Genomic DNA, 15,016 nt, shown 5'->3' with positions numbered 1-15,016 from the left:
CATTTTTTTCCCCAAGGCGCACATGTGCTCCTAAACTGAAATATTTAGGAGCGCTAATGCATCCCAATTAGCAGATGCGCTCCTAAACTATTTTTCCAGTTAGGACACATCAGTCTTCACACTAAAATGGGAGCGCTGCAGAGCCCTGATTCAGCGCTCACACCCCTTCAGCTCCCTCCTCGCCACACCCTTTCACTCACACGCTCTAACCGTCACTCCTATTATGCAAATGGGGGAGAGGGGCCCACATCAAAATTTTTTAGAGGGGCCCTAAAAACTTAAAGGCAGCCCTGGCCATACAGCAGTTACAGCTGTTACTGTAGTAGCAGAGCGCTTTTATGTTACAGTATCACCTCTGGAGTCCTACATTCCTCCACCCAAACTTACACACCCACACACTAGTTCCCATACCAGGGGCTGAGCAGTCAGGAGGGCAGGAGGTGGTTAACTCTCAGGCAGCACTGAATTCTGGGCACAGGATCCCCAGAGGGGGGTGGGTACATGGTAAATGGGACATGCTGTGGTGCAATAGAGGGCCCCGCCACCCCTCCCCAAGGTACAGACGAGTCAGCGGTAATTCAGAGGAAAATCCACAGGATTCTAAGCGCATCTTATAGGCTACATGTCGGAAAAGCAGCCAGATGGATGAACTATTTTAAGCACGACAACAGAGGCTAGAAATATCTCACAAAGCCAGTCAAGACTAAATAATAATGCATCTTCCCAACCAGGTGTAATGTCATATGTGTTCTTCTGACTCAAAGCAGGAGACAACACGCCTTCAATTATTAACTGAAAGGTAATTTTGGGGGGACCGACTATGGCAGTCGAATTAAAATGGTCAGTTGCAGAAACAATAGGTTTAGACCTGGAACAGAAACAATTAAAAACTGGAGAACAAAGAATGGCCCACTTTTTGGGGATTGGGTGGTGTACACCCGTGTAGACATACTGTACATTCAGCAGCCAGCAATCGTGTATTTTGTAAAGAAGTGTTTGTACTCCTGTGCTTTTAAAGAAGTACTTCCTCCTGGGCTTTTAAGATTCCGTGGGAGCATTCAGGTGACCCTGACTCCTGCCAAGAGGGGGTGGCTCCTCCCACTCCAGCTACGACCAATCAGCTTGCTTCAGTCCACATCATGCCAGCTACCGTAAATCTCAACACTTAATATTCTCGCTTTCAAATGCTCTGTCCAGTGGAGGGAGGAGGGGCAATTAAAATCCCCCCTGAACCGCCCTCCCACCCCCCAACAAAAGGAAGGCGTTCAGCATCATCTCTGTGATCCCCATGGATTCGCTGGCTTTCGGCGCGGTCAGCGGAATTGGATCCTGCCATGAGGTCGTCACGCCTTTCTGACTGTGCACAGACAGCACTATTTGCAACCTGTGGTGGTAACCCTCCCCCCATCCCCACCCCACCCCCTTACCCCCCCCCCATCCCCACCCCGCCCCACCCCCTTACCCCCCCCCCCCCATCCCCACCCCGCCCCCTTACCCCCCCCCCCCCAGAGCAGGGAGCGGCGCATGAGATCACTTCCAACTGGATGCGGTTTCCCTCTCTGGCCTGCCTCAGCATCATTTCAGCCAGGCCTCTGGAGCATTAAACCACAAACACGGGAAACCGCTCAGAAATGCGCAAACACACACAAACCCGCTCAGCTGTACATTTACTCTAAATACTCCCCGTATGTAAAGACGGAGGCCCTTCCTGTTGGCAGGTGTCACATAAAGGAAATGAAATAGCGCGCAAGCAGAAGCGCAGCACGCCTCAGTAAAGAGGTGCTGTAAGAATCATCACCCAATCCAGCGCTTGCTCTTTATGTCAATACTCCATACGGCAGTCCAATTCCGCAGCCGGTCCGCAAGATAACGATTTCCGCTCCAACGACCTTCAGATGGGGCTAATGTTTATGACTAAGACGTGTGACTGACCACAGTCTGCATCTTGAATCAAATTTGGGTGGTTTTGTCCATCTTATGATCTATACACGACATAAAAATCAACATCTCAGATCTCGCCCTGTAAATTATGCGTCTCTCACAAATGACTGCCTTCGGGAATGTGAGTCAGGGAAGACACACACAGGCCGCTAAACGCATGGAAACCTGCACTCGCCTTTTATTAGTTAATTGTGTAGATTCAATGCTCTGTTTTTTTTTTTTCTCTTTTCCTCTTTTTTGTGCTAATTGATTATTACAGAACTCTTATGAGCTTGCTGGGCTGTCAATCACACACACTGGCTTCTGCTGCATTGTGCCCGGTCACTTATCAGTAATCGCATAATGAGCGCTGGTGCACTCTGGAACACAGAAATGTACACATACATCCCATAACCCATTCATCCTGTACGGGAGAAAACCTAAAGTGTACATTAACCCAACGCATGCAGGACAATGATGAAAACTGAGCTTGTCTCATTGGTTGAATTGTCTCATAATATGTGTCATAGTACGGCTGCACGGCTATATTTAGCATGCCGCTTCACAACACTGGGATCTCAGAAGTCATGCCTCCAGATTGATAACCCATGACATACTGCATTGCAAGTAGCCTACAACATAGCATAGCACAGCACAACACAGCACAGCACATCATAGCACAGCTCTCAACATGTTAACACTGTATTAAAGGAATGCATTTAGGGCTCTCACCGTGAAACAGCACTTTAGATAAGAGCACTAAATACTATCAGCACAGCACTCAGCCAACTGTGCAGCACTCTGGAGGAGGAACGGTACAGCTGGCCAGGAACAGCACCACACTGACAGACGGCACTGGGCTGGATTTACATGTAAAAGACTGATCAGCATTGACTAGCAATAAGGGAGATCAGCCTCCTCGCCTATACTGACAGTGTACTCTAATATGACCGGTTCTGTAAGCATCAGGAGCCTAACTAACATCTTTAGCGGCTGCTGCTTTAGAACATCAAGTACAAGGTGCCCAGCTCTCAATCGCAGGATGCTTTTAGTTTTAGGCAGGTTGAGCCGTGCAGGGAAACCAAGAGGAAAGGTAGTGCACAGTAAAATCTGTTTACACTGCTCGTTCTGCTCTTCCTGTTCCTCCTGGTGCTCCTGATCCCACTGCTCCTCCTGTTCCCCCTTCTGCTCCAGCTTTTCCGCCTGCTCTTCCAGCTGTTCCCCCTGTTCCTCCTGCTCCTCCTGTTCCCCCTGCTGCTCCTGCTCCCCCCCCCCCACTCCTCATGCTGCTCCTGTTCCCCCTGCTCCTCATGTACCCCCTGCTCGTTTGAGAGATTCACACTGACAAGAGGGGCAATGAGCCCAGTCTGCCTCCCCCCCTCCTGCTCAGGCCCAGGGGCTCTCCCTCTCTCTCTCTCACACACACACACACACACACACACACACACACATTAAATTCAATGCGCTGTCTCAGAGCATCATTCTGTTTCAGGCAGATAATACAGACGAGGGCAGACACATGTTGGTTTTAAAGGTCAGTCCATGTGGAGGACGTCTCCCACAATCCTGTGCTTCAACTGATCCTGAGGAGAACCAATATAAACCATCCCAGAGATCAGAGCAGTAATCACATTTTAATCAACTACCACTTAATGATACATGGAGCTCCTATTTGGACACATAAGTGACAGTAATTAAGAACGCTTTGCGGTCATTTTGTGACTATAAATAAATGAAATAAACCACTGTCCTACCATGCTTTTTTTTTTTAAACTGCTGTGCTGGGCCTGCACATTTCTTCAACAAAAATACTAGACCAGAAGACCACATCATTAGTGGACCAAACTTACACAACACAGAACCGAAGTGTAGATATGCAGAGCACACTTTGGGAGGCGGCTGAGGGAAACTGCAGTGATGTCACAGGGTCTCACACAGCCCCGCACCCCCAGGAAGGCCTTTCTGCCCTGACCCCGTGACCGCCCCCCGCCCAACCCCAGAGCAGAGAGAGTCCAAAACCACACAGGGCACAGCGGTCCCTCCACAATGTAAGGACAGCACTGCTCCACAAACCCCAGAGCAGAGAGAACTCAAAACTCCACAGAGGACAGCCATCCCCCCCTCACCATAAGGACAACACAGCTCCGTAACCCCAGTGACAAAATTTCACGGCACATCGGTTTTGTCCTCTGTACCGAGCAGCGATGGTGCTCCAGGGCCCGACAGCGCTATGGAGAGGGAGCTGCCAGGAATGGCTCTCAGCGCTAGGGAGAGGGAGCCGCCCGGACGCGGCTCTCAGCGCTACGACAGAGATCCTGTCTGTCAGCAGCGAGGCCCGGGCAGCCACACTCATGTCACCGCCATAATTTATCTGCTAGCTATTAGCCCACCGAGCTAATTTCATTAATACTGAGGCTCGTGTCAGTCCATTTAAAAGCCAAGATTGCATTTGCATAAGTGGCACAGGTTTGATTAAGACTGTCATCATCACCGTAATCATACCCTTCACGGTGCACAAGAAACATTTTAACCCCCCCCCCCCCCCCCTTCCCCCCCCAGGAGGAAGCGAAAACAGTCGAGCGAGAGCAGCAGAGGGTTCAGGGAGGGGTGAGAGGCACGTTCCCCGTTTGATGCCTCTGGATAATTCTGACAGGACCGTGACGTTTTTTGATGCCAGAGAGGCATTTAGAGGGAGGAAAGGCGATCGGGGATAAAATGTCCACTTTTCTTCAGTCACAGTTTAAAGCCTAGAGCCATCATTTAGAATGTGACATTTCAGTCACTCCACTGTGCACTCTTAACTGAAGCTCGTGGTTTTTTAAGGGTTTCTATATATTTATTTAAGGTAAAGGGTCTGCCACCAAATTCAAATTCCAGATAACCTAGTTACAAAAGGGTCTGCACCATTTTGAGTTTTTAAATTCCATTTAAAAAAATCACATATGCACGCTTCCTTTTTTTAAATTTGAAAATGTTGCTGGGGGATAATTATGCAAGGATTACGCATAGGCACAATTTATTAACAAATGCACGTGCTTGTGAACACTCAAAGGGGAAATGGTCTACTGCAGGAATATTTGTAAAAGCATATCACATATGACTTTTCACAGATACTGGAATGTCTTTGGTATTGAATACTGGGATACCAAACAGTTACAGTTAATAAATTCAAATAAAGTCCTGTATCATTACAACTGCAGTATTATTGGTTCCCCAGCTATATATGGGTAGTGCAGTTAAACAACAGTTGTATATCATGCTGACTGGGCCTGAAATATCAGTGTTAACCCCTGCATGCTCTCATCTCGTTTGCCTTCATTAGGAGAAACGCATCACAGGTATTTCTCATATCAACCACAAACAAGTCAGCGTGTTCCAACAGCTTCTGTTTGTGATTTATGTTCTTCTCCTTGATTACACGAGCAAACTTCAATGAACCAAACGAAGCCTAATTTTGATCTGCAGCTGCAGAACACGGTCTGATATTATATAATATACCTGGTAATATTTACAGTGCTGGAGAGAAAATGGTTCACATGGAAGAATTTGTGCGTTCTGAAAGAAAACAGGGAGTCTGCTCTCCAGCCTAAATATATCCAATTTTGACAATGTTAGAATCTCATTTGCCTGTTCTTTCCTTCTATGGTCAGTCCTGTTTAGTGGAATTTTTCTGTGGGGACCCTCTGCAACAAGCAGACGGCCTTCAGTAACAGGCACTACCGTCAGCAGGGACGGACCAGCCGTGACTCAGAGCGCAGTGTTAATTACACAGAGAGGAAAAGTGCCCGTGGGTCCAGCTCGGCTGCGCATGCTAGCGCCGTTAAGCAGGTGTTGAGTCAGGTGTCAGACTGAGAGGCGAGAAGAATACGCAGTGTAGCACAGCGCATCGACACAGTGTATCACAGCGCATAGACACAGTGTCGCACAGCGCACAGACACAGTGTATCACAGCGCATAGACCCACACAGTGTAGCACAGCGCATGGACACAGTGTATCACAGCACATAGACACAGAGTAGCACAGCGCATCGACACAGTTTATCGCAGCGCACAGACCCACACAGTGTAGCACTGCGCATAGACACAGTGTATCATAGTGCACAGACCCACACAGTGTAGGACAGTGCATGGATGCAGTGTATCACAGCACACAGACACAGTGTATCATAGCACAGAGTAGCACAGCACAGAGACACAGTGTATCACAGGGCATGGACCCACATAGAGGCCAGGAAGCTTTCATGTGCTATGATGTGTTCGAACAGCACTGCCAGATAAAAGCATGACACGGGAAAGGTTTATAAAGCAATTACTGAAAACCCCCAAATAATTTGAGTGCATCCCTCCCTGAGCAGGGAGTCAAAACCCAGCGGCAGGTTCAGGGGGACCTCAAGATTATTTAAGAAACAAACTCAGGAGCTTCACAGAAGAATCACAAAGCAGAAACTGGGATTCATAATTAAATGTTTCAGCATGCATACTGATACAACAAATACAAACAAAAGTCTCCACACCGATTAAAGAGTGCGCGACTATTAAATATTCCAGAAACTGAGTTTTGACAGATTCGGACAGACAGGCTGCTCAATGCCAGCTCATATCATGTGCTGGCCTCCAAGGATTCTTTCCGGCTGTTTTAGTCAGGGTCTCCTTTCTGCAATAATCTAAATTTTTCCTCTCTCGCATTTAGACAGAAAAGCTGCAGGGCAAACTGAACTACGGTTAAAAGACACAGAAGACACGATTGTGCCTTTTTTATTCTTTAAATACACACAATTGCCAATGGACACTGAGTTAAGTCATAATGCACTTAATAATTGAATAGAAGGTACGACAAAGGTTATGATCGCTTTCCAACCTAAAATACTTACTGTACAATCACGATATGCCCATAACCAGAATAGTTGATTTAAATACTCTAACCCCTCAGATTTGAGTAGAATTCCTGCAGATAACAGAGTGTTAACTATCTATGTTCAGCAATATTCATATGAAAATTCCTCCAATACACAGTTGTAGATTTTGGTTGCAGCAAATGTTGCAGTAATATTCTCAGGCAAATGCAGAAATCCAATGTTACTGCCATCAAAATAATTGAAGCATTTAAATTGCATATTTGAGCAAGCTCTGGTCTGGACTCTCTGATACAAAAAAGATCTGTACCAATCTCAGGGAAAAAGACTTAGGCTTAACAGTCTGGGCTTTCTCTGACTACCATCCTGCAGTAATCCCAGCCATCCGAAATACGGCAGCCCCAGAGACTACAGCAAAGCAACGCTTCGGCGAGCTCCATCAGCAGCCTGTTCTCCTCCACATCGCCGTGCCACGCCGCCAAAGTGCGCCGAGGCGCTGGAACATTACACACGCGCGCGCTTCCAGCGAGCAGCTCGCGTCCTGTTCCCCACGGCGACACGCGAGGGAGAACGGGCGGGGGACAAAGAGTTACCTCCACAAAAACAGGGAGGAGGACAAGGGGCCTGACCAAGTCTCCAGGTACCCCACAGACAGACTGCAGGCACGCTACTCAGATCTGCATGTGCGTACAGTATCCACGCACAGCATGCATCCACAGTTCACCATCTCTTCTAAACGGAAGGACCCGCAGGGCGGCTGCAGAGGCTGCGCCCGGCTCTCCGGCCTACCTGTACTTCATGCCGGTGCGCATGCTCTGGTCGCTGCACGAGGGCGCGTTCTGGACGGAGAGCTGCCCCAGGCTGCGCGCCACCATGGCCACCGCCCGGAACTTGCTGCGCGTGCCCAGGCTGGGGCTGCTGGCGTTCTGCCGGTTGAGCCGGTCCTCGGTGCTGCGGCTCACCGACCGGTGGTCCGTGCACACGAACGACACCTGCATCCCGCCGCGAGGTCGGCCCCGCGCCGACGCGCGCGCACAGTCACGATCCGGCGGGGAGAGGGAGAGAGAGAGAGAGAGAGCCCAAACGCGTGCGGTGCGGTGGAGACGTGCGGACACAGAGAGGCAGAGAGTCTCTACACGTGCGGAGCAGGAGGAGCCGTGTGGAGCAGACGGGGAGAGACCGAACCTACGCGTACGGAGCCGTGTGAAGAAGTGAGAGAGAGAGACCCAACACGTACGGAGTGGAGGAGCCGTGTGAAGCAGAGCGTGGATGTGAGGGAGAGAGAGAGAGAGAGAGAGGGAGACCCTATGCGTTTGCCGTGGAGGAGCCTAGCGGAGCAGAGAGAGGGAGAGAGAGAGAGAGAGAGAAAGAGAGAGAGAGAGAGAGAGAGAGACTCCTGGCGCACAGAGCTTGAGCGCTGAGAGAGAGAGAGAGAGAGAGTCCTGACAGTCTGAGCGCTGCCTCTCGGCTGGCGTCCACAGCACAGAGCGCTCTCTGTGACGCCAGGGGGAGGGAGGCATTCCTGAGGAGAGAGCGCTGAGAGACGGAGGGGAGATGGAGAGGGAGGGGACAAGAGGGCGGAGGTCAGGAAGTGGAGAGAGAGGGAGAAGCAGAGGGAGAGAGAGAGAGGAAGAGAGAGAGAGCGAGAGAGACAGACTGACAGACAGTCTGTCAGTCCTGCTCCCTCTTTGAGGGGAATCCCTCACTTTTGCCTCTCTCTTCCACTGGTCCTCTTTCCTCCTGTCTGGTGCCCTGTTCTCCTGTCTCTCTGCTCCTCTGTCCAGAGAGATTCAGCCTCTCAGCTCACATGGCCATATGAGAGAAAGAGAACAGCGAGAAAGACAGAGAACGAGAAAGAAGCGAACTGCTTCTGTCCGGATGGGACTTCAGGTTCCTCTCTACAGTACACCAAAGCGAGCGTTAACATTGGTCAGAAAACGCACGCTTCCCTCCTCCTCATCCCCAGAGTAAACGAACATGCCCGTGCCTCTCACACGAGATAGAGGCGGCGTGTGTGCGTATGCGATAGAGAGAGAGAGAGAGAGAGAGAGAGAGGGAGGGAGGCAGGGAGAGAAAGAGAGCGATGGAGGCAGGGTGAGCGTAACTGCAGGAATGGGGAACGCTTTCGCTTGCGTCCGCAGCTGCTGTCACCAGACACGGCGTGTATTTCAGAGAGCTCACCTTGCACCCCATACGCCTGCATTCCTTTGTCAGTCACACGACCAGTGAGGCAAAGCAGATGCTTTATTACTGGAGTGAATTCAAAAGGGGGGTGGGCGGGGGCTAAGCGGACAGAGCCAATAAAAAGCAGCCCATTTAAGAATATGAACACAATTGTGTACGCCAACTAGCAGTATATAATTGCTGATTGTGCAATTTTTTGGGTTTGTTAACTTTTTAATGGTCCGCAAAAAGTCAAATAACTGCTAATACGACAGCAATGGTAGTAATATTACCAAAATCCAACTGAATTTATTGTGTGTAATACGAAACCATTATGAACAAGTTGTGTACACTGAAGCTCTGCAAAATGACACATTTTGACTGGCTCAGCAAAACAGAAAATTATAGATATATTCTAATTTGGAGAGGTTTTGGGGACACTTGGGTCAAAGTTTGGGAAAACATGTCGGATTATACCGCTTTGTTCAATTAAACTTTTGTGCTGGTGTTGTATACATCCTGGGGTACAATCGGAAAAAGAAATCTAGTATCATCCAGCATCAGGAGTACATGTAATCACTGCAGAGTAAGTACATTACAAGACAATTTTAGGATTTCTTTGTTGTTTTTCAGACTAAATATGTCCTGCATGTTTATTGAGTCAGACTCCCATAGGATCAGGGGATTTGGTCATTTTTTCAAAGTCACCCTGGGGCTACAGTGGAAGGTGATCTCCATGACAAACATCCTCTAATCAATAGGCCACGCTTGTGTCCTGACGATAGAAGACGTAACCAGAGAAAGGCGTGTTATAGAGACTTTCTCCCTTCTGCATACGCCAAGGGATCAGCACAAAGGGAGATTAAATGTCCACAAAATGTATTCATGTGAACCGTTCCTGCTTGTGGATATTTCTATTTCCGGTTGCAAGTCAAAAAAAAAAAAAACCCCATCAAAATTAAGCTGAGGTGACACCTTCATTGGACTTAGTCTCATCAAGGAAAGACAGTAGTATTGAGAAAAAGTACTTAAGCTTACCCCCCCCCCCCACCTCCCCCCCTCCCCCCACTATAAAATGAAGATCTCAGGAGAAGCTACACTCTCCATGCGTGTGCTTAGCAGGAAGCTGCTGTCAGGATCATGGAGTGTTTTACTGTAAGCCCCTGTAAGGCTCCCAGCTGACGTGACTGAGAGGAAGTCATGTCAACGAGGCAAAAAAGCCTCCTCTTCCTCCCCCTCTCAGGCAGCGAGCAACAGTAACCCAGCGCGGGACACCTGTCGCACCCCCCCCCCCCAATGCCAGTGCACAAAAACACCCCTCCCATCACTGCACAGCGCTGTGTTACAGAGCGTTAACAGAACGCCCCTGTCGTTCAGCGTCTCGCTGTACGGAAGCATCCGGATAATTCAGACGTGCGGCAGCCTCCCGGAGATGAAAGCAGGCAGGGGCGGGCGGTGGGGGGGAAGCACAGCCTGTAAAACCGTTCACCGTGTTTATGAACTCCGCGTGTGACACTCAATACGACAGGCTAGAGTCGGCCTATCACGCTCGCGTACCCCGCCCGCACTGCGTGGGACAGGTAACGGGCCTGCCCCAGAACGCACTGCATATGTCACCTGGGTTTTTTAATTTATGGGAAACCTCACCTGTCTGACGGAGCTCGCACAGTCATTCTCACTGACACCTTTACAAATCACACCGTAGTCTGAGGTGTTACTAAGACACATTTTCATCCTCCCAAAACAAACATTTTCAGAGAGAGCTATCGACAGATGACGTATCGATAACAACTATGGCGTATTGCGTACAACCTGCCAGATGGTGTCGTCCTGTTCTGATTGCTTAAAGAGTGCGTGATTAAAGAAAGCAGATGATTTCAGGCACTGCAGCCAAAACGCTACTACTTAAATACCTATTATGAATGCAACAACACCCTTGTTCATTGGTTCCTGCAAGGATTTACAGATGTTAAGCTCATAAGCCCTTTATAATAAAACCCAAATGGACTAAAAAAAGATCTTGTTGAAGACACACAGGCATGCACGTGCACACACACAAGCACACACAGGCACACACACACACTAGTGCGCGCACATGCACGAACATGCACACACACACAGTCTCAAATGCACACACACAGGCACACACACACAGTCTCACACACGCACACACTCACTCTCACTGTACAGCAGGGGCCGGTCTCTGCCAGCGCCGTGCAGGCAGAGCGGCTGCGAGCCGGGCGGAGTTCCGCAGCTCAGCTCAGCCAGATCGACACGCAGCCATCCTCTCACTGAGCGCGCTCAGTCCTCGCCTCTCCTCTGCTCTGCTCTGCCGCCAGATATGAAGCTGTCAGCGCGGGAATCAAAGGGCTGCCACACGCCGGGTCACAACACAAAAACCATTATGCAAATGACGCCGATTATGCTAAAGCAAGCCGTCACACTCGCATTGAGGGATGAGAAACGCTTTCAAAAAACATGCCAATTTATTATGTGTTGTTGATTTATTAAGACACCCTTAAGATCCTCGCCGTGCCATTTATTTCCCCCAGAGACAGAGCAGGCACAGCAGATAGTGTCTCTGATAGGGAAGGCTGGTGTAGACCTCAAAAGGAAAAAAAACACAGCCAATACGATTATTCCGTGTTATGGTTTTATTTATTTATTTTTTTCAAACACAATTTCCCTTTCAGCTCAGCTACAGATGACTCTCACACAAGTGTGCATGTGTGTGTGTGTCTCTATGTGCGTGTGCCTGCGTGTGTGTGCGTGCATGTGAGACTGTGTGTGTGTGAGTGTGTATGTGTGTCTGTATGCGAGTGTGACTGTGTGTGTGCGTGCATGTGTGTGTGCATGTGAGATTGTGTATGTGAGTGAGAAGCATAAACTCAGAAACAGAAATACTGTGAGTGAGTGAGTGAGAGAAAGAGGAAGACAAACTTCAGCTCACCCACTCACCCTGAAGCATTCAGTCAGCAGTACAGTTTTACAGTACATGCATATGTGATTTATGTGTTTGTGTGTGAGAGGTCTTTAAAATCTATTTTATTTTATTCTTTTCTATTTATATTCTGCTTCATTCCGACACACAGAGGAATTGTGAGGGCTTATGTCTTCACACTCTAAACGGGTTTGGAAAAATGGATACAACGCCTGCTAATGCAGGCTGTTCAAATCCTTCAGCGCGTGTGTGTGCGAGAGAGAGAGTGTTTGGGTTTGTCGCACACACACACAAACACTACCTCTGTGACTGTGACCACTGTGAATCATCAATGGACATTTGGAGTAAAAGCAGAGCATAGGCAATTGTGTTGCCAAAAGAAAGCACAAAGGCAGAACCGTGTGTGCGTGTGTGTGTGTGTATGCGTGTGTATACATGTGTGTGTGCGTGTGACCGAACTCGTCCAATCAGACGGAGTTCTCGGCTGGAGTGGGCCGGCGCTGCAGACGGGGGCCAGTGAAGGAGATTTAAAGTGAATTGAGTGGCGGAGTCGTGCAGCGAGCCGACGGCGGCGCTGATTAGCACCGAGTCAGAGGGCATTAACGCAGCGGGAGTCCACCCCAAAACCCCTCCACCCCCCCGGGTGTGTCGCCTAACACAGCAAGCACATGACCACTCCTCCATTACCCACCTGTGAGGCCAGCCTGACTCACAGTACATGACTCCCTGCTAACAAAAGGGAATTGTGGGAAAGCGAGTCAAAGCCAGGCTGGGTGCGAGTGCTAACTGCTCCAGCATGGCAAGAGAACAGAGCCATGAGCAGCAGGTTAAACGCAGAGAGCAACAGCCTACTTTACTAATGAATTAACATGCACACCTGTAATTAGCACGAGTGAGCATTTTTAATAACAACATTTACATATTAAGAATCTACAGGATATGTCTATATATACAAATCACGTACTGTCTATTTATAATTTTACCAAAGTTATTTTTAACTGTACTCTTCGTACATATGGAAATACACTGTATACCTACAAAAAAAACACTGACGTCTGGTTGCTTTAATTTCTTCTAACTTCCTATCACTAAGAGTACGGATGGTCCTACGGTGGTGGTAACAATAAAAAAGAAGGCTTGTAGCCAGGAGACAGTGCATTTGATTTCAAAAGTGAGGCACTGTCACCTGACTGAGGTACAATAGTCTATCTGAGCCACTCCTGTACAGTCCTAGCGGTGTGAAATATATATAAGATATGTAAGGGAAGCTATGGCGAGGACACAGTAATAAACATTGAGCAACAGACCTCGTAATAATCTTTTAATGGAGCCCCTTGGTTGCTGCCAGGCAGTGAGGTTCCAGGTTAAAGCACACTAGCGAGCAACAGTGTATGATGTCTACGACACGCATCCATCCTTAACGCCCTCATCTTTCTCTCTCCTTCATCTTTCCTCTGGAGATACCTGTGATGACAGCGTCTGGTCCGGGCATGTCTCATCGCAGGTGTCTTCCAGCAGAAGTAAAAGGGAGCGGTCGGTGGAGCGGTAATTCGATCCTGCTGCCGTTTTGGCGGGAAGCTGCAGTGCCGTGCCGCGCCGTGCCGTGCCGTGCCATTCTCCACATAATCAAGCTGTGATTGCCGCTGGCTCTCCACGGCAGGTCCGCCGGTCTGCCGCTCTTCTTCCCCGACGCTAATCGCTGCGATTGTTCCTTCCGCTTTCCTCGTCCCCACTTCAAACGTTTCTGCCAGGTTTAATCTTGCCGGGGTCCACCCCCCCCCCCCCTCCCCCCTTCCTCCTCCTCCTCCTCCGCCTCCCTTTGATTGCCAGGCCGGTACGGACTGATCCCCCCCCCCACCCCCCCCGGCTCAGTAAGCCGGTGAAATCCCCCTCAGAAATGCCGTTTCCTGCGGTGCCTCGCTCTGCTGGGCCAGGGCTCCAGAGCACAGAAAACACGGAAAGCACGGGAAACACGCCACTTCCCCATTTTCACACCAGGGTATCCACTCCCAGTCCAAGCACACGCAGCACCTGGCTGGGTTCACCTGGCTTTTCACATTATGCAGAGGGCGCACAGGCATTTATTATTTTGACATTTTATTCATCTAATTTCTTTGCATTGTGGGGGGGGGGGGGGGGGGGGATTTGCACCGCTGGTCGTAAATGTCAGGCCATTACAGACTGAACTGCTCCGTGACATCACTGCCCGTATCCAATAGAGTCTCACTGAGGCATGCTGAGCACAGGCAGCGCAGAGGGGAGTACAGCACATGTACACACGCATGTACACGTACACACACACATATACACACACACATGCACACACACGAACATGCACACACACCCCACACACACATATACACACACACGCACACACACTCCACACACCCATATGCACACACACCACACGTACGCGCACACACACGCACACACACACACGCACACACACACACACACACACAAACACACAAGAGAAATAGAGGAATACGCACACACATAGCCGCACATAAACATACGCAAACTGTGACAGAAGCACACACACACACACACACACAGCGCACACTGCAGCCCACATTGATCCCTCTTCTGGTTCGGAGCACAGCCTGCCAGCGGTGTAGATAAATGGTGCTAATGCTAGCGCTCAACGGGCTGGTTAATCCACTGAATTAATTAGGAGCGGCCCCACTGCAGAGCGCTCGAAGGCCTCAGAGCAGAGGAAGCCTAATCCACCGAACCCGTCTCCTCTCTTCATCCAAAGCACCTCTCCCTCCTTTCGTCTCTGTTCACCTCTCTCTCTCTCTCTCTCTCTCTCTCTACGTTATTCTGTTCATCAGAATCCTGTCTGTCTGTAACACTTGTTTTACTGGTGTGAGACCAGAAACCTTTTTAAACAGGTAACTTGGAGCCATAGAGAACACTGCATAAATGACAGGAATACATTTACATGTGCTTTTATTGTCAACAAACGAAACAAAATTGTTTTTTTTACTACAGTTGCAGAAATAGTTACAACTACAGTTATTATTATTATCTCCCATCTCACAGTGGACACACAATCCGTCTCACACAAACATAATATACACACGCAAACGCACACACACACACACGGGACCGACCACACGCATACACACACATGCAC

The 15,016-nt window shown here is 49.2% G+C and overlaps 1 protein-coding gene across 6 annotated transcripts in view; it reads right to left on the bottom strand.

Annotated features, from left to right (window-relative positions):
* The window catches only part of kcnab2b (potassium voltage-gated channel, shaker-related subfamily, beta member 2 b), a 110,480-nt gene that overhangs the window by 34,170 nt on the left and 61,294 nt on the right, over positions 1 to 15,016 (bottom strand). Inside the window, exon 1 of one of the 6 annotated variants that reach the window (XM_035381545.1) lies at positions 7,563 to 8,104. The exons of the other annotated variants lie outside the window; for them this stretch is intronic. Within the exon in view, the coding sequence (XP_035237436.1) occupies positions 7,563 to 7,771 (209 nt within the window). The 5' untranslated portion in view covers positions 7,772 to 8,104. Of the gene's footprint in view, positions 1 to 7,562; positions 8,105 to 15,016 lie in introns of those variants that run through there. 6 annotated transcript variants of the gene reach the window in all.

The sequence above is a fragment of the Anguilla anguilla genome, chromosome 11 (genome assembly GCF_013347855.1).
Source record: "Anguilla anguilla isolate fAngAng1 chromosome 11, fAngAng1.pri, whole genome shotgun sequence".
In the NCBI taxonomy this organism is placed as follows: domain Eukaryota; kingdom Metazoa; phylum Chordata; class Actinopteri; order Anguilliformes; family Anguillidae; genus Anguilla; species Anguilla anguilla.
Note: the sequence above shows the minus strand (reverse complement) of the source record. Positions and strands in the feature narration are given on the sequence as shown.